Source organism: Balaenoptera acutorostrata, chromosome 2 (assembly GCF_949987535.1).
Source record: "Balaenoptera acutorostrata chromosome 2, mBalAcu1.1, whole genome shotgun sequence".
In the NCBI taxonomy this organism is placed as follows: domain Eukaryota; kingdom Metazoa; phylum Chordata; class Mammalia; order Artiodactyla; family Balaenopteridae; genus Balaenoptera; species Balaenoptera acutorostrata.
The window spans coordinates 167,825,346-167,841,440 of record NC_080065.1 but is presented as its reverse complement, the minus strand read 5'-3'; the positions used below and the strand labels follow the sequence as shown (position 1 = coordinate 167,841,440).

The 16,095-nt window shown below is 37.1% G+C and overlaps 1 protein-coding gene across 1 annotated transcript in view; it reads left to right on the top strand.

Annotated features, from left to right (window-relative positions):
• The window catches only part of CANX (calnexin), a 33,326-nt gene extending 18,242 nt beyond the window's left edge, over positions 1–15,084 (top strand). Inside the window, exons 3-15 of the mRNA XM_007169862.2 lie at positions 84–157; positions 935–993; positions 1,463–1,604; positions 2,039–2,120; positions 2,626–2,818; positions 4,238–4,427; positions 6,725–6,838; positions 7,144–7,300; positions 8,441–8,656; positions 9,567–9,686; positions 10,569–10,695; positions 10,881–10,960; positions 12,749–15,084. Coding sequence (XP_007169924.1) covers positions 84–157; positions 935–993; positions 1,463–1,604; positions 2,039–2,120; positions 2,626–2,818; positions 4,238–4,427; positions 6,725–6,838; positions 7,144–7,300; positions 8,441–8,656; positions 9,567–9,686; positions 10,569–10,695; positions 10,881–10,960; positions 12,749–12,802 — 1,608 coding nt within the window. The 3' untranslated portion in view covers positions 12,803–15,084. The remainder of the gene's footprint in view (positions 1–83; positions 158–934; positions 994–1,462; positions 1,605–2,038; positions 2,121–2,625; positions 2,819–4,237; positions 4,428–6,724; positions 6,839–7,143; positions 7,301–8,440; positions 8,657–9,566; positions 9,687–10,568; positions 10,696–10,880; positions 10,961–12,748) is intronic.
• The last annotated feature ends 1,011 nt before the right edge of the window (positions 15,085–16,095 follow it).

Genomic DNA, 16,095 nt, shown 5'->3' with positions numbered 1-16,095 from the left:
AGCAAACCAAGAGAATAGATCCTACTGAGAAAGGAGTGTTGCTGAATATTTCAATTCTTAATTCATTTTTATATTTAACACAGGTCACCTACAAAGCTCCAGTTCCAACAGGGGAAGTGTATTTTGCTGATTGCTTTGACAGAGGAACTCTGTCAGGGTAAGTGTTTCTTAGGGGAAAAAAATCTTAGAGGCAGACATCATATAAATATGATGGAATAGTGTATTCCTTTTTGGATATTATTATTATTATTTTTATTTTTAATAACATTATTTATTTATTTATTTATTTATTTTTGACTGTGTTGGGTCTTCGTTTCTGTGTGAGGGCTTTCTCTAGTTGTGGCAAGCGGCGGCAACTCTTCATCGCGGTGCGCGGGCCTCTCAATGTCTCGGCCTCTCTTGTTGCGGAGCACAGGCTCCAGACGCGCAGGCTCAGTAATTGTGGCTCACGGGCCTAGTTGCTCTGCGGCATGTGGGATCTTCCCAGACCAGGGCTCGAACCCGTGTCCCCTGCATTGGCAGGCAGACTCTCAACCACTGCGCCACCAGGGAAGCCCTGGATATTATTTTATATAGTGAAATGTCTAACTATTTTATATGTTTGTCCCATTTAGGAAAATAGTGTTTTAGAACATGTGGTTCTTGCTTCCATTTCTTTTCCCTTCACCCTGTGTTTTGTTCTTTGAGAAAATTGTTTTCTCTTGAGTCTTAAAAGGTGAAATTATTTCATGGGTTTGGTACTTTTTCTTACAGGTTTTTGAGTTGAGTACAATATATTATCACTACTTGAATGACACATTTAAAAGTTGAAAGTAGAGTGGTTAGGTAGGCTAAGAAGAGCTGATAGTTCCTGTTTTTATTATTGTTTACATTGTTTCTTTTTACAGGCCAACTATAATTTGAATCTTAATTTACGGGTATGTCTTAATTACAGGTGGATTTTATCCAAAGCCAAGAAAGATGACACTGATGACGAAATTGCCAAATACGATGGTGAGAGTTGCATTTGATTTAGATATAATAGCAGATTGAGGTTTGATGTATTTCCATAGTATCTCCCAAGACTAGTTTAAAAGGAGTATGTATACATTTTAAGATTTTTCATTGGAAGTTTGCTCTCTTTGTGTGTTCCATTATATTTTATAGGGTTAGACCTGTTTAATGTTTATTTTTACACCATAAAATGGAAAGAAAATTTATTACCCATGGTGCTGTATTTTGGAAATGGAAGGTCTTTTCTAGGCATTGGTAGAATGAATGTGGTATAGGTTTTTAAAAACCATATCCTAATATTTGTCAATTATGTGTGTTTAATATTAATAGACCAGCTCTCAGAGGTAAATGGAACATGTTAAACATTTGTCAGTATGATGGATTTGCACAACTTGGAGTTTTGTTTGTTACGATTTCAGGATCTTCAGAGGTGTAATTAGGGAGTGGGACCTTTTTTGTTGTCTTGCAGGAAAATGGGAGGTAGATGAAATGAAGGAAACAAAACTACCAGGCGATAAAGGACTTGTATTGATGTCTCGAGCCAAGCATCATGCTATCTCTGCTAAACTGAACAAGCCCTTCATCTTTGATACCAAGCCTCTCATTGTTCAGTGAGTGAAACACTTTCTTGATAGACCCTTTCTAGGAAGAGTGAAGACATTATAAAACTATTACTCTATGTAAAAAAAAATTATGAGAATAATTACATGCTACAGTAGGAATTTTAGGATGTATTTAAGCATCCTGTAATATAACATTTTTTTCATGCCCAGTAAATTATTTTGAAATAAATCAGCTATTTTTCCTACTGATAGCAAATGAACTTCTGGATTTTGCAAACAGTATTTACTGGGAATCTGCATTAAGATTTAATTTTCTTTTACTTATTTAATTTTGGGGGATTGGTTAAGTATAACAGTAGAAGATGGAATCTTCACATATGACCTGTGATAAAACATGTGACCAAAGTGGGGGAAAGGGAAATAAATTAAGAAATTTGATCTTTCAAATGCCATATGGTCTCTGCCTTTCTCTCTGAAATTAGGTATGAGGTTAATTTCCAAAATGGAATAGAATGTGGCGGTGCCTATGTGAAACTACTTTCCAAAACCCCAGAGCTCAACCTGGTAGGTACTTCCTATTTCTTTATGTGGCCACCCACAGTTACCTTTTACGAATCTCAGAGAAAAGGAAAGAAAATTTTCTAAGACCTGTGAAAATAAGGCCGTTTCTCCTGCTGTTGAAATATTTTGGAGGTTGGAAATACTGACTTTGACATTTCTGTGCTTTTTATTTGAAATGTAAATTTCAAAGCTGTTTTGTTTTATCCTTGGTTTCTGTCCTGTGTAATTTTTAGTTTTAGCAAACTTATTTCTTTGTTTTATGAAAGAAGCAGTAACTATCTAGGTATATGCATTATTTTGTGTTTTTAAGCACTTTCATACATTCTCATGTAAAATTTTCCAGTAATTTCTGGTTATTCCTTTTCACTGGTATCTATACAAACCTCATAAATGAATAAACTTTTCCTTTAATAGGACATTATTTGGGATTTTATAAGAGGACATATCACACTTTTGAAAGGTTGCTTTTCAACACTTTGAGTTACTTAATCCATTTTTGTTTCTGAAGGATCAGTTCCACGACAAGACCCCTTACACGATTATGTTTGGTCCAGATAAATGTGGAGAGGACTATAAATTGCACTTCATCTTTCGCCACAAAAACCCCAAAACGGGTGTATATGAAGAAAAGCATGCTAAGAGGCCAGATGCAGATCTGAAGACCTATTTTACTGATAAGAAAACACATCTTTATACATTAAGTAAGAAAAACTACTAATAAATTTTGGGTTTTATGGCACTACACATTTATCATCCATTTAATTTAAAGATTGTAAGGCTGCAAGTAAGAATCTCTGTTGACTTAGTATCTTAGTAGTGAGAAGAACTTAATTTCTCAGCACTAAAACATCTCTTCCTTAGGTTGAATTGAGAGCTAGGGTTTGAAACAATTTTAAGAATAAGCTTGTATGTCCCATAAAGAGCTTCTTTGCTTGATCCTCACCCTTCATTTCCTCCCTTTGTTTATTGTTGATGGGATGTTAAGTTATAGGACATACAGTAGAAATATGTGTACAGTTTTTTTCAAAGTATCTTCTAGTTGAACTTGTTTGGATGCTCCAACACCTAGACAGTTGAGTTTCATCATTTGGACATTGGAATGGGTCTTTTTATTTAATGAAGTTTTTCCTGCTGCTTTGAGATCACATATAGACATGCCTCTGTTCCTAAAGAATGCAATAACCTTTCTTCTTTATAACAAAAGTAATATATATTCAGCATAGGAATTTAAAAGGAAAAAATAAGCAAAAAGAAGACATTTAAAATTATCTGAAATATCAACACTGTGATATGTATTTGACTATATGTGAATAAACATGTATATATGTATAGACACACATGTAATTTTTATTAAAAGTTAAGTGTGCTATATTTCACTTTTTCTCTTCACAAAAGCATGAGAATCTTTCTGTGAGAGTACATACCATTGATAACCTTCATTGTCATTGAGGATAGCAGCATAGTACTCTGTCATCTTCGATAGTATTCTGGATGTGCTGTGACCTAGTCAGTTGCCTATTAGGCATTTAGATGTAGGATCCAGGCTTTAGCATAATTCACACTTAAGATACCTTTATGGATTTAAAATTATGTTTGCATTTTTCACTGGATTCCAGAAGTACAACCTGAGTAGACACGTGGTTTAATAAACCACATGTAATTGAAATTTTGTGTAATTTGAAATTTTGGCAACATAGTGGTAATACCAACTCAAAAAATGAGGAAATGGGCCTTTTCTGTTGGGGGACAGTTATAATAAATAAACTTATTTGCCTGTTGACTGGTGTGTAACCATTTGTGTCAAACCAATATTGCATTAGTTTATGTACTTTTGGGTTTTTTTGATGTTTTTCATGTTCATACATGGAATCTTTTGGTGTGTAAAAATTTTACCTGTCATTTGTTTTAATTCCTAAAAACCTGAAGAACTAACATTTACGACTTACAGATAAGGAAAAAGCTTGCTAACTTGGTTAAGGCTCTATGACCATGTTCTAATGCCCAAGGTCTTTACTCCATGCTCTGCTATCTGTTAGAAATATGATTGTTTGTGTTGTGGTAAAGAGAGCTTGGGAATGAGTGGCTAATTAACTTTTTTAAATTGCATTTAATTTTTTCAGTCTTGAATCCAGATAATAGTTTTGAAATATTAGTGGACCAGTCTGTTGTAAACAGTGGGAATCTGTTAAATGACATGACTCCTCCTGTAAATCCTTCACGTGAAATTGAGGACCCAGAAGACCAGAAGCCTGAAGATTGGGATGAAAGACCAAAAATACCAGATCCTGATGCTGTCAAACCAGATGACTGGTGAGTCTTTGGGACCTGTCTTTGAATGCAGTGGAGCATTTCATACATTCCATTTGGCTTGAACAATTGAATGGTGGTTGAAATCTGATAATTTGGATAATCTGTGATGCAGTCTAAATGTTAGGAAAAATGTAGACTACTATAGCTGTAAATAGTAGTGACCACCTAGTGATCACTAGGGCCATCGTGATCATCTGGGCTGCCTCATACCATTTTACAAGCCACCAAATGCTGAAACTGATGATAAGAGTTTGCCTGTGGTGACACGGTTGGTTTGTGGCAGAACCTCGGGTCTTTTGGCCTGGCCTTTCCAATGCTTCTGTGAATTCACATTTAAAGCTGGAGTCCTAAAATTTTAAATTTTAATTTGAAAAATAACCCTTTTCCTATTTAAACAATACTCATGAGATCTCTGCTCTGTGTTGGGCACTGGAATACAAAACCACAAGCACACCAGCTGCCTACACAACTCCCAGTCTAGTTGTGAGACAGGCACTTGAAGTTGGCATGCATGGGGTGAATGGTCTAATATGTGTTACTTGTGACCAGAGCACCAGGTATACCTAACTTCAGTAGTTTCTTGGAGTTGGGCAAATCAAATTGAGAACTGAAAGTGGGCAAGAGTTAACTAACTGGTGAAGATGGGAAATGGTATTCCCTGGTTGAAGGAGAATATCATGTGCAAAAGTAGAGGAATAGGAGTGAGCTTAACACGTGTGAGGGAAATTGAGTAGCCTTTTACATAGGGTGCAAATTGGAGAGTGGTAAGAAAAGAAAACAGGTGGGTTGTACTCTTGTATGTGACCATCTTTGAACTCTGGTATGGTGACTTTTGGAAATGTCAGGAAGTGAACAAAGAGAAGTGATAAAACTGATCTTCCACTTGTAAGTATCCTCTTAGGTTTCACAGTTAAATTCTAGTTGATACTTTTATGCTGCACTGGTGTAATGGGTGAGTTTATTTGTATATTTGGTGAACATTAGATTTGGACTCAGCCTTGTTCAGTATTGTATTCCTTAACTAGCTGTTTTATTTTGGGGGTGGAGAAGTGAATGTTCAGCTTGAAAGATCAGCTGAATGATACACAAGTTTAAGTTCTCACACAATTTTAAACTAGCAAAGTTCAAAAACAAGCATAATCCTGACCAAGAATAGAAGATGTCTCTGCTTACCAGCTAAAGTGGCTCTAGCAGTAACTGCATAAAGGTTTGAAATTAGGTACTTCTTGATGAACTTTTAAGAGTAACTGTTTGAGTCATAATTCACATGCTAAAATCCACCCTTTAAAGTGTACAGTTCAGTGGTTTTACAGTATGTTCGCAGTGTTCTGCAACCATCACCACTGTCTAATTCCAGAACATTTTTATCACCCAAAAAGAAGCCCATACCCATGAAGCAGTTACTCCCTATTTCTCCCTTCCACCAGCCCCTGGCAACCACTAATCTGCCTTCTGTCTCTGGATTTGCCCATTCTGGATATAGAATAATATAATATGTGGTCTTTTGTGTCTAGCTTCTTTTGCTCAGCATAATGTTTTTAAGACTCATCCATGTTGAAGCATGGATCAGTACTTCATTCCTTTTTATGACTGAAGACTGTTCCATTGTGTGGATAATACCACATTTTATTTATCCATTCCTTATTTGATTGATATTTAGGGTGTTTCCCTTTTTTGGCTATGGTTATGAATAATGCTGCTATGAACATTCATGTATAGGTTTTTGGGTGAATATACATTTTCATTTCTCTTGGGTATATTCCTAGGAGTGGAATTGCTGGGTCATATGGTAATGATGTTTAACTTTTTGAGGGACTGCCAAACTGTTTTCCAAAGTGGCTGTACCATTTTGCTTTCTCACAATCAGTGTATGAGGGTTTCATTTTCTCCACATCCTTGCCAATACTTAGTTTTTTTATTATAGCCATCCTACTGGGTATGAAGTGGTATCTTATTGTGGTTTTGATTTGCATTTCCCTGATGGCTAATGATGTTGAACATATTTTCATGTGCTTATTGGGCATTTCTATGTCTGAAGAAATGTCTATTCAAATCCTTTGCTGGTTTTTAAATTGAGTTGTCTTTTTATTATTAGGTTGTAAGAGTTCTTTATATATTCTGCATACTAGGCCCTTGTATATGATTTTAGATATTTCTAGGAGGAACTATTTTAAGTATTTTGATTAAGTAAGGCCTGCATATTTTTAGATTGCCCTGTTTAAGATTCACAAAGTGGGACCACATTGTGATTCTCTGGCCAATGTTGTCAGTAATTGGCTTTTTCTTTTGTGTTTAAGGGATGAAGATGCCCCTGCTAAGATTCCAGATGAAGAAGCCACAAAGCCTGAAGGCTGGTTAGATGATGAGCCTGAATATGTACCTGATCCAGATGCAGAGAAGCCAGAGGATTGGTATGAACTTTAGTTAACTTTTGAAATTGCCTGCTTTTTTATTGAAGTAAAAGTTAATACTTAAATACAGCTAACTGCTCAAACTTAAGTGTAGAGCTCAACAAACTAAATTGATTACATTTTCATCTCTTTTTTTAAACGCATCTGTCATGAAAAACCCTTACTATTGGAAATGTGGAAATAAGATGATGCTCCGTAGTACGACATTGTGAAAGTATTTCTGCAGGATTTCAGGGAAGCCCTGGGGCAGCTTTTCACAGTCCTGCATCACAGAACCCATTTGTAGTTTGTTTGTATCTCCACAGGGATGAAGATATGGATGGAGAATGGGAGGCTCCTCAGATTGCCAACCCTAAGTGTGAGTCGGCTCCTGGGTGTGGTGTCTGGCAGCGACCTATGATTGACAACCCTAATTATAAGGGCAAATGGAAGCCGCCCATGATTGACAATCCTAACTACCAGGTTTGTACCTCTCTGTGGTTTCATAGATCTCTTTGTGTTCAGATAGAAGTTTTGTCTGTAGTGAGGCTGCCAGGTTGATCCTCTGTATTCAACCTATTGAATTGAAAACAAAGTAAACTTCAAAATTGAGAGAGAACTTATATGTTAAGTGTTGAAAAGGTAAACCTAGAAACTAGAAAGAACTTTCATAATTGCTTTGTAACTTGTGTTTAAAAGCAAACAAAAAATGGAAAACTTGTGGTTTGGGCACCCTGCTGCCATGTGGATCCAACTTGGCAATCTCTGTGGTAGGGTGGATAGAGGATTATGATGGGAGTTGGTTCCCTGACCACAAGTCAGGGAACACAAGTCAGCTCATTGCTTGACCTCAGTATCTTCAACTATAAAAAGACTGTGAGGCTCAAATGAGATGGTAATACAGGTGGTGATATTTTAAAGCTTCAAGTTTACTATGGACATGTAACAACTCAGACCCTGGTCTCACTTCTGTTTCTGTTCTAGTCAAATTATTTAAAATCATCAATTTCTACTTTGTCACACTTCAAAATGTAAGGTGTAGGTCTGTATCTCTACGTATCCACTATGTATATACTTTTCTGTTTTTAAATGTACTTGTGCAGTCAATAAGGTAAGTTAAAAATTGCCCTTTAGCTGTTTTGTTGATGGCCATTTAGGTGAATTGCCATTTTTGCTTTTAGAGTCCTTGCTGCAGTAATTTTCCTTGTAAGTGTCTGAGTATATGTGTTAACTGTTTCTCTAGGTAGTTATCTGAGGTGAAATACCTGTTTGAAGATTGTGTACATTTTAAATCACCACTGAAGGAGTCTGTACTGATTTATGCTCCCAGTCAGTTAGTTGATAAGAGTGGAGGCTGTTCGTTGATAAGAGTGGAGGCTGTTGGAATGTGCCAGGTAGAGCAAGGTGTTTGGATCAAGGTCATGGATGAAATTGAAAGTAGATGGAGTCCAGATGTCTTAGAGACATCAGTAGCATTTATTGTTTTCTTCCTGTTACTTAAGTTTTACAAAGTCAGCACTTAACTCGCAGGTAATGCAGAATTCATCTTAATTCTTACTTAGGTTCACCATAAATTTGTGGTGATCATTATCTGAAATGATTTTTTAAAATATTTTTCTCTAGGGAATCTGGAAACCCCGGAAAATACCAAATCCAGATTTCTTTGAAGATCTGGAGCCTTTCAAGATGACTCCTTTTAGTGCTGTTGGTTTAGAACTGTGGTCTATGACCTCAGACATTTTTTTTGACAACTTTATTATTTCTGGTGATCGAAGAGTAGTTGACGATTGGGCCAGTGATGGATGGGGTCTGAAGAAAGCTGCGGACGGGGCTGCTGAGGTTTGTGCTTGCTTGTTTCTTGTGCATTTATGTCTTTTATTACAGGTAACTAATTGCTTCTGTTGTGAAAAGCTGTCTTCCAAGATTTGTCTTTTCCCTTATTTGGGGATGTTGGGATAGAAAGTGTGACCTTTGTCTGCTAAAGACAAAATACTGGGGCTTTGGACATGATTTCATTAGGCTAATATAATGGCTTTAGATAGAGTCTGTATTTGTGGTACGTGTAGGGTTTTTTCTTTTTTAAACTGTGTTAAGATACATTTAACAGGGATTGACATATACACACCACTATGTATAAAATAGATATCTAATAAGAACCTACTGTATTGCACAGGGAACTCTATTCAATTCTATTCTGTAATGACCTATATGGGAATAGACTCTAAAAAGAGTGGATATATGTATAATTAACTCACTTTGTTGTACAGCAGACACTAACACAACATTGTAAATCAACTATACTCCAATTTAAAAAAATTTTTTTTAAAGATATTTAACAAAATTTGCCATTTAGGATATATGTTAATGCACTCTTAAATACTGAATCTTGGTTTACCCAATAAATGGAATTTTCAAATAATTGGTCGTAAGGCCAAGATGGAAATTGGAGAGACATTGAGATCAAGAAATTCTCCATTCACTGGTCCCTGAGGTTAAGGAAACCTTTGTAGGTGATTAAGAAGCCAGCTTTCACACCTAGGAAGGGGAAATCCCCTTGATGATAAAGAGAGCAGGAAAATTGAAGTTTTTCTCTTACTTCCTTTTTACATTGTGTGAACATCTAGGCTTGAATCCTCTGAAAAAGGTGCCTGAGTAGTGAGTGCCATGCGGTAATTGAACAGTGGGACAGTACAGCCTATATTTAGTGTCAAAAGCCAAAACTTGAAATGAGTCCTGTCTTGTTTTTCAGCCAGGTGTAGTGGGGCAGATGATTGAGGCAGCCGAGGAGCGCCCATGGCTCTGGGTGGTCTACGTTTTGACTGTAGCTCTGCCCGTATTTCTTGTCATTCTCTTCTGCTGTTCTGGAAAGGTATGAGTTGTTGTTGGTTTGTTTTTGTTTTGTTTTTTTATTTTGATTCACTCTTATATTGTTAAAAATATCTAAGATACGTTGCCTGAGGTTCTTCTTTGTAGCAGCTCAGTAGTGACTGGGCCACATTTGGTGTTGACTTCTGAAACCCTGTTCACTACTTTCAGTGGCCATTTATTGTGCCCAGATGGAAGTAGGATTGTTAGCCTCTCGGTTTCTAATAGTATTAGCCTACTGTATTACTCTCCTTCACATTTGGCAGAGGCTTTCTGAAAGAAAAGAAAAAAACAACTTAGAGATATAAAACCGAGCCATCTGGGCACGAACTAGCTTTTCCTTCTGGCATAGCTGTTTCTATTCATATACTTTATAATTCAGTCTTTGATTTCTCATTATCCATTTCTCCCTCAGCATCCCTACCCTCCCTTCCCCCGCAAAACACATGTAGGGCTGATACAGCCTTATTCTTTAGCCTTTGTTACATGCAATCAAAAGAAAGATCATTTTGTTTAGGCCCTCTACTGCTACTAAATGAGGATTATGCTTCACGTTGCGTTCAAGATGTTTTGTAACCTGATCCCCAATCTTCCTTTCCAGCCTTATCCCCCACCACTATTCTGCATATCTGTACCTCAGTCACCTTTGACTAGTTAGACTTGCACATTCCTGCCTGACCCCTTTGCTTCTACTGTTCCTTCTACCTTGAACCATACACTGAAGAGGAAGCTCTCAAGCAGGAATTCCACCTTACTCATTTCTTTGTATCTACCCCAGCATATATAGCCTTTGTACAGAACTTTGCTCATGGGCCTTCGGTAATTATATGGTAACGTAATACATAAAATGTGAACAAAACTGTCATGCTTTGGGGGAATATTTCAGAAACAGGCCAGTCCTGTGGAGTACAAGAAGACTGATGCTCCTCAACCAGATATGAAGGAGGATGAAGAAGAAAAGGAAGAGGAAAAGGAAAAGGGAGAGGAGGAGGAGGAAGGTGAAGAGAAACTTGGTAAGAAGTAGACCCCAAAATATCTGCTTTAAACCAACATCCTAAGACGACGTTTCAAACCCTTATAAGCAAGTTACTGTCAAGATTGTTTCAGACTCTAGAGGTGTGTTCTAATGCTGATTTTCTAGTTACCAAAAACAAGTATAAGATTTTGCTCAGTTGTTTTACTTTGTCTTCTGTCTTAGAAGAGAAGCAAAAAAGTGATGTTGAAGAAGATGGTGGCACTGTCAGTCAAGAAGAGGAAGATAGGAAACCTAAAGCAGAGGTAATAGAAAGGGGGAGAGTATATCTTAATGTTTCAAGCAACTCAGTGAAGGTACATTTAAGTAGAGAGTATTTTCATAGGGTAATTTTCAATGGCTGTGGCAGTAAAAATTCCATTACAGCCAATTTTGTAAAAGTGGAATTCTTAGCACTAGAAAATTAAATTTTTAAATTTCAAATTACATCTGAATCTCAAAAGTATTTTCTGTGCTGAAAATGGTTTTCTGTAATAAACAGAAGATAAGGAAAGACTAACAAAATGCTTTCTAAGATGGCAACTTCAGGTTATTATTTTACAGTTCTGTCTCATCATCTACCTCTCCTCACTGTGCCCTTAAAAATATTTATTGGACAAATCACTGCATTCTAAAATTTTTGTCCCTCTTGCTGATGGAGTCATTCTTTCGTTCATTCAATAAACATTTGTGGAGTACCCATTGTGTGCCAGGCATTGTTAATGAACAAGACAGACAAAGATACGCTACCTCTGGGGAACTTAAATTCTAGTGGAAGGAAACAGACAGTAAGCAGTAGACGTTACAACGAAGTAAATGAACAGTATGTTAAAAAGCAATGGGCTATGAAAAATAAAAGTTGTACAGGAAAAGGTATTGGAAATGCTGGAGGCGGGGTGGGTTGTATGTAATGTTAAAGATGGTAGGTAGGCCTCAGTGGAGAGGTGACATTTGAGCAAAGACTTGAAAGAGATGAAGGACTTTGCCATGGAGATGTCCATGGGAAGAGCATTCCTGGCAGAGAGAACAGCAGGTACAAGGGCCTGAAGTGGTAGCCTAGATGGCCAGTACGGTCAGTAGATTAAGAGGGTGGAGAAAAGGAACATGGGAAGGCTCCAGATTAGGTGAGGCCTCCTAGGCTGTTGTAGGGGCTTGGCTTTTCCTCCTAGTGAAATGGGCAGCCATTGCAGGCTTTGGGGCAAAGGAGTGATCAGATCTGATTACTCTGGCTGCTGTGTTTTTCACAGACCAGGGAGAATCAAGGAGCCTAGTTAGGAGATTACTGTAATAATCCAGGCAAGATATGGTGGCTCAGAGCAAGGTGATAGGAGAGAAGGATGTGAGCTTCTGATCTGGATTTTCTGGTGGATTGGATATGAGGTATGAGGGAAAGAGAATAGTTCACACCTTTCTTACCAAGGTCCCTTTTCTAAGCACTGCTGTTTCATTCTGATCCTTTCTGGAAACTACCCAGTTTCCATTTACAGCTACCACAACTCTGCCCTTCTATTGATAAAGGTCAATGCTGTTTATATTTTCAGTGGATGTATTCTGTCCCAACTAGAATGCAGAGTTCTTTCAGGTAGGGACCAATCTATTTTTATATTCCCCAAACTTCCTCACACAATAAGTGTGTGTAGAGTAGAAAGAGCACTGGGCTTGTAGTCTTGAGTTTTATATGGGACTTAGCTTTGATAGCCTTTAGTCCTCATGAATCTTTGCTTTCTCAGCCTCAAAGTGGGACTAATGTGTCCACAGGCCAGTAGATTATTCAGGATTAAGCAGGATAACATGTGAAAGCCTGGTGTCTGATCCTTTTTAAAGAAAATGCTTATAGGTTAGATTTAGAAAACAAAGACTGAATTAGAGCATATACAATCCCACCACCTTTGAGCCAACATTGTTTTTGATGCATTTCCTTCTAATCATTTTTCTTTTTCTGTTTTTCCTCAGATGGGTTATACTCAGCCTGGCTCATTTGAAAACTTGGTGAACTTTTACTTTTTTAAAAAATATGCTAATTATAGAGAATTTCTTGTTTTTTCAACCAACAGGAGGATGAAATTTTGAACAGATCACCAAGAAACAGAAAGCCGCGACGAGAGTGAAACAATCTTAAGAACTTGATCTGTGATTTCCTCTCCCTGCCCTTCCCCTGCCGAGTGTGGGTCCTAGGAGAGGAGCTGGCACATCTTAGGCTGAAACTCAGAAAACCTTCAGAGTCACCATCAGCAGGTTCCAGTTGAACACTAGCCCGTGTAATTTTAAACATCTAGCAGTAAATAATTGCAGTTGTGACATAAAGGACCCTGTTTCTGTAGAAAGAAAGCATTTAACATAATGGTTGTGAAATGTAACATGAAGCAACTAACTTGTATTTTTTTGTTTTTAAACATCTTTGTCTTTTAAAATAGAGTGGTAGAACTTTGTCAGTCTTGAAAAATCTTGGCTTAATTTAATATATTAATCTGTCCATGCAGAAATAACACCAACCTTTAAAAATGCTAGGGGGCTGAATTTGAAGTAACTGATTTTGTTTCTTAAGTTTGGTATTACAAAACATTCACGTGTCTTTGTCCCTTAAAATTGATAATCATGTTTAAAGTGCAGTCATTTGTGGTTATAATCTTGTTTTGCTTGCTTCCATTATTCAATTCCTCCTAAGGAAATTGAGGAGATTGGATGGAAGCCCAAATTTATATAAAGGTTCTGTTAAAATTGTATTAAAAATAGACATACAAAAAGAAAAAAATTTTTCACTTGATGTTGGTTAGGCCATTAAGTATATGTGTTCTTTTGCCTTTGGAACAGTTCAGTTCCCAGACAGCTTTGCAGTTAGTGGAGGAGGTGGCATAATGTGGCGCTCGGGCATTCATTCGTCACACCCTGGGAGTGTCTGGGCTCCAGCCTTCTCAAGCAGGTGGCTTCTTAAGGAACGCTACCAGAGTAGATGCAGATGTTTTCATCACATCTTCCACTGTGTTGACACTGTTTTTACCTTCTCAATTTCCCCAAATTCCCAGCTTTCTCCTCTGCTATGCATTGTCTTCACAGCGCAGCTTGCAGTCCGTTGCTGAAAATGCTTATGAGCTCTGCATAGTGTTAAGCTTTACTGTGATTATGTGTATGTTTCTTTTTCCTTTATTAAGCAGACCCACACCTTTCCAGGGTCAAAGTACACGATAGAATAGTGTCCTTCATCTTTACCATTTCTTTTACTCCGTGTAAAGACTTTAGAAGTCTAATCCAGAGGCGAGCCAATTCAGAATTGACTGTAATTGAACACAGGCTAAACGTATTTATGGAGGAGTGACTTTTAGCATGAGTTTTCTGATTTTTGTAGCTGCTAAATCTTTTAAGTCTTTATTTGCAGTTCATGTAACTGTTCTGTCTTAGATTACATGATAAAGCAGTCCTGTTCACATTTTTTTTTTAAGTATGTGGCTTGTAGAATTTTTAAGAAATGATATTAGGTTTGTTTTTTCATGTGGAATGCAGATGGGTGCTATCAGAGCCTCTCCCCCATCACTATAGTGTAATAACATCATTATTACACCACACTGAAATGTATTCAGAATTAGATTTCTTTTTTTAGCTTTATTGTTTCTTCAGAGGTGTTTCAAATGTACCGATGATACTGTTCCTTGCACTGAATATATAAACACTCCAGAGTGTTTATATTGGGGAGATATTGGGGAGGAAGTATATTCATAAAAGATGAAGGCTGTATCTGTTTATTTTGTTTATCTTCAGTTTTTTACTGGTTCACTTAAATTCTTATGAGGGTGGGATGCATTTTTCTTACTGTTCAGTGCTTTATCCTTTTCATCTGTTGTTCTGTGGTCACAGTGACCTTAGCTATGTAGCAGACTTTCCCAAATGTATTGAGTGCAAATAAACAGTTACTTAGCAAGACCTGAAAATATGTCTGCAGGTTTCTCCTTGAAGCAAGTGTGTGGGATCATTGCATTTCCAGAAATCTGCCTTCTTCACCCTCCATTGACATTACGGTTTCTTCCAGCTGAGCTGTGGAATAACAAGTATAAATCAGTAGACTGTTCATTTGCCTTTCCAAGGGTAATTTAGCAACGTTTGTCCAAAAAAAGACAGACAAAACAAAAAGTCATTTCTTGGTTTTCTTTTCACTCTTTGTTGAAGGTGCAGCCTTCTGATTAGAAGTCTGACACATTAATGAATGACCAGCAGCAGTATTCAGCTCTTTAAAAGGCACTTACATTATGATTTTACATGCTGGTTATTTGTCCCACTGTTGTAAAATGCCCACTCCATCAGATGTGTTCCTCAGTTTCTCTCATCCATAAAATACTCTTCACTTTTCTCAAATTGTTGCGTTACTAAATGGTATTACATTAAAGCCCTGTGTGAAGCATCTGCTTTTGACTGACCTTCTTTCATAATAACCTTCAATTTGTGTTTTACTGGTTCAATAGTGGGTTGCTCTTCCTTTAATTGACTACTACATGAAATTTGCTAATATGCAGAAACTATTATGGACGGTGAAATAATTACTACGTCTCACCACGTGGATTTGAATATAATTCAAAGTAGGCTTTGCATCCTTTTCCTTCTGGATTGGGGTTCAGTATGTTTCAGTTCTATAATAGGTATAGCAGCTCAGAAAGGGAAGGGTAATTTGTAGATTATTTGCGATTTATGGGAACCATTTGACTTTTAAACATTTATTAGAAAATAAATCTTTGTTCAGAATCAGACTCCATCTTTTATATATTCCTACATATTTCAGGGATATTTTTGAACATTAGGCCATAACTATTTTTTATGCAGTATTATTAGGCTTTTGAATTGCTTACTGAAGAGTACACAAAATGTACTGCTCCTAGTTACGATTATTTCCCATTAGAAAAGAAATTAATTCTGGTGTAAAATTTATGTTTGAAGAATGGTAAAAGCAAGACTATGTTATGGCGTTCATGAGCCCTAAGCACTTTTGCCTTGGTGGGCCACTTGTATTTTTTTTACTGCATTTGTATAAAAAGTACTATTTGAATAAGGACTCAATTTTTTCTTCTGATTTTAAAATAAAACATTTTCATTGGCCTAGTAATAAGTTACTGTACCAAAGTTTGAGCTGTTTATGGTGTCTCATTGTGCAGCCTTTTGGCACCTCCTGTTTAACTTTCTAGCAGTTAGGGTGCCAATACCTGTCTCTAGTTTCTCTTGGCCCAACAGAGACGGTCTGTAGTTTCATTGCTCCTGTTTTTTTCCCCTACAGTCTCCCACTCCCTTTGCGTACTAGGTATAATACTAGAGTGTAATTGTCTTTAGTTGTATTTTGTTGAGGCTCAGTTTTACCTAACAGACCATCTTTTAAATGTAAAGCTTGCAGGCCAGGCTCCCTGTTTTTTTTACTGAGGCATCA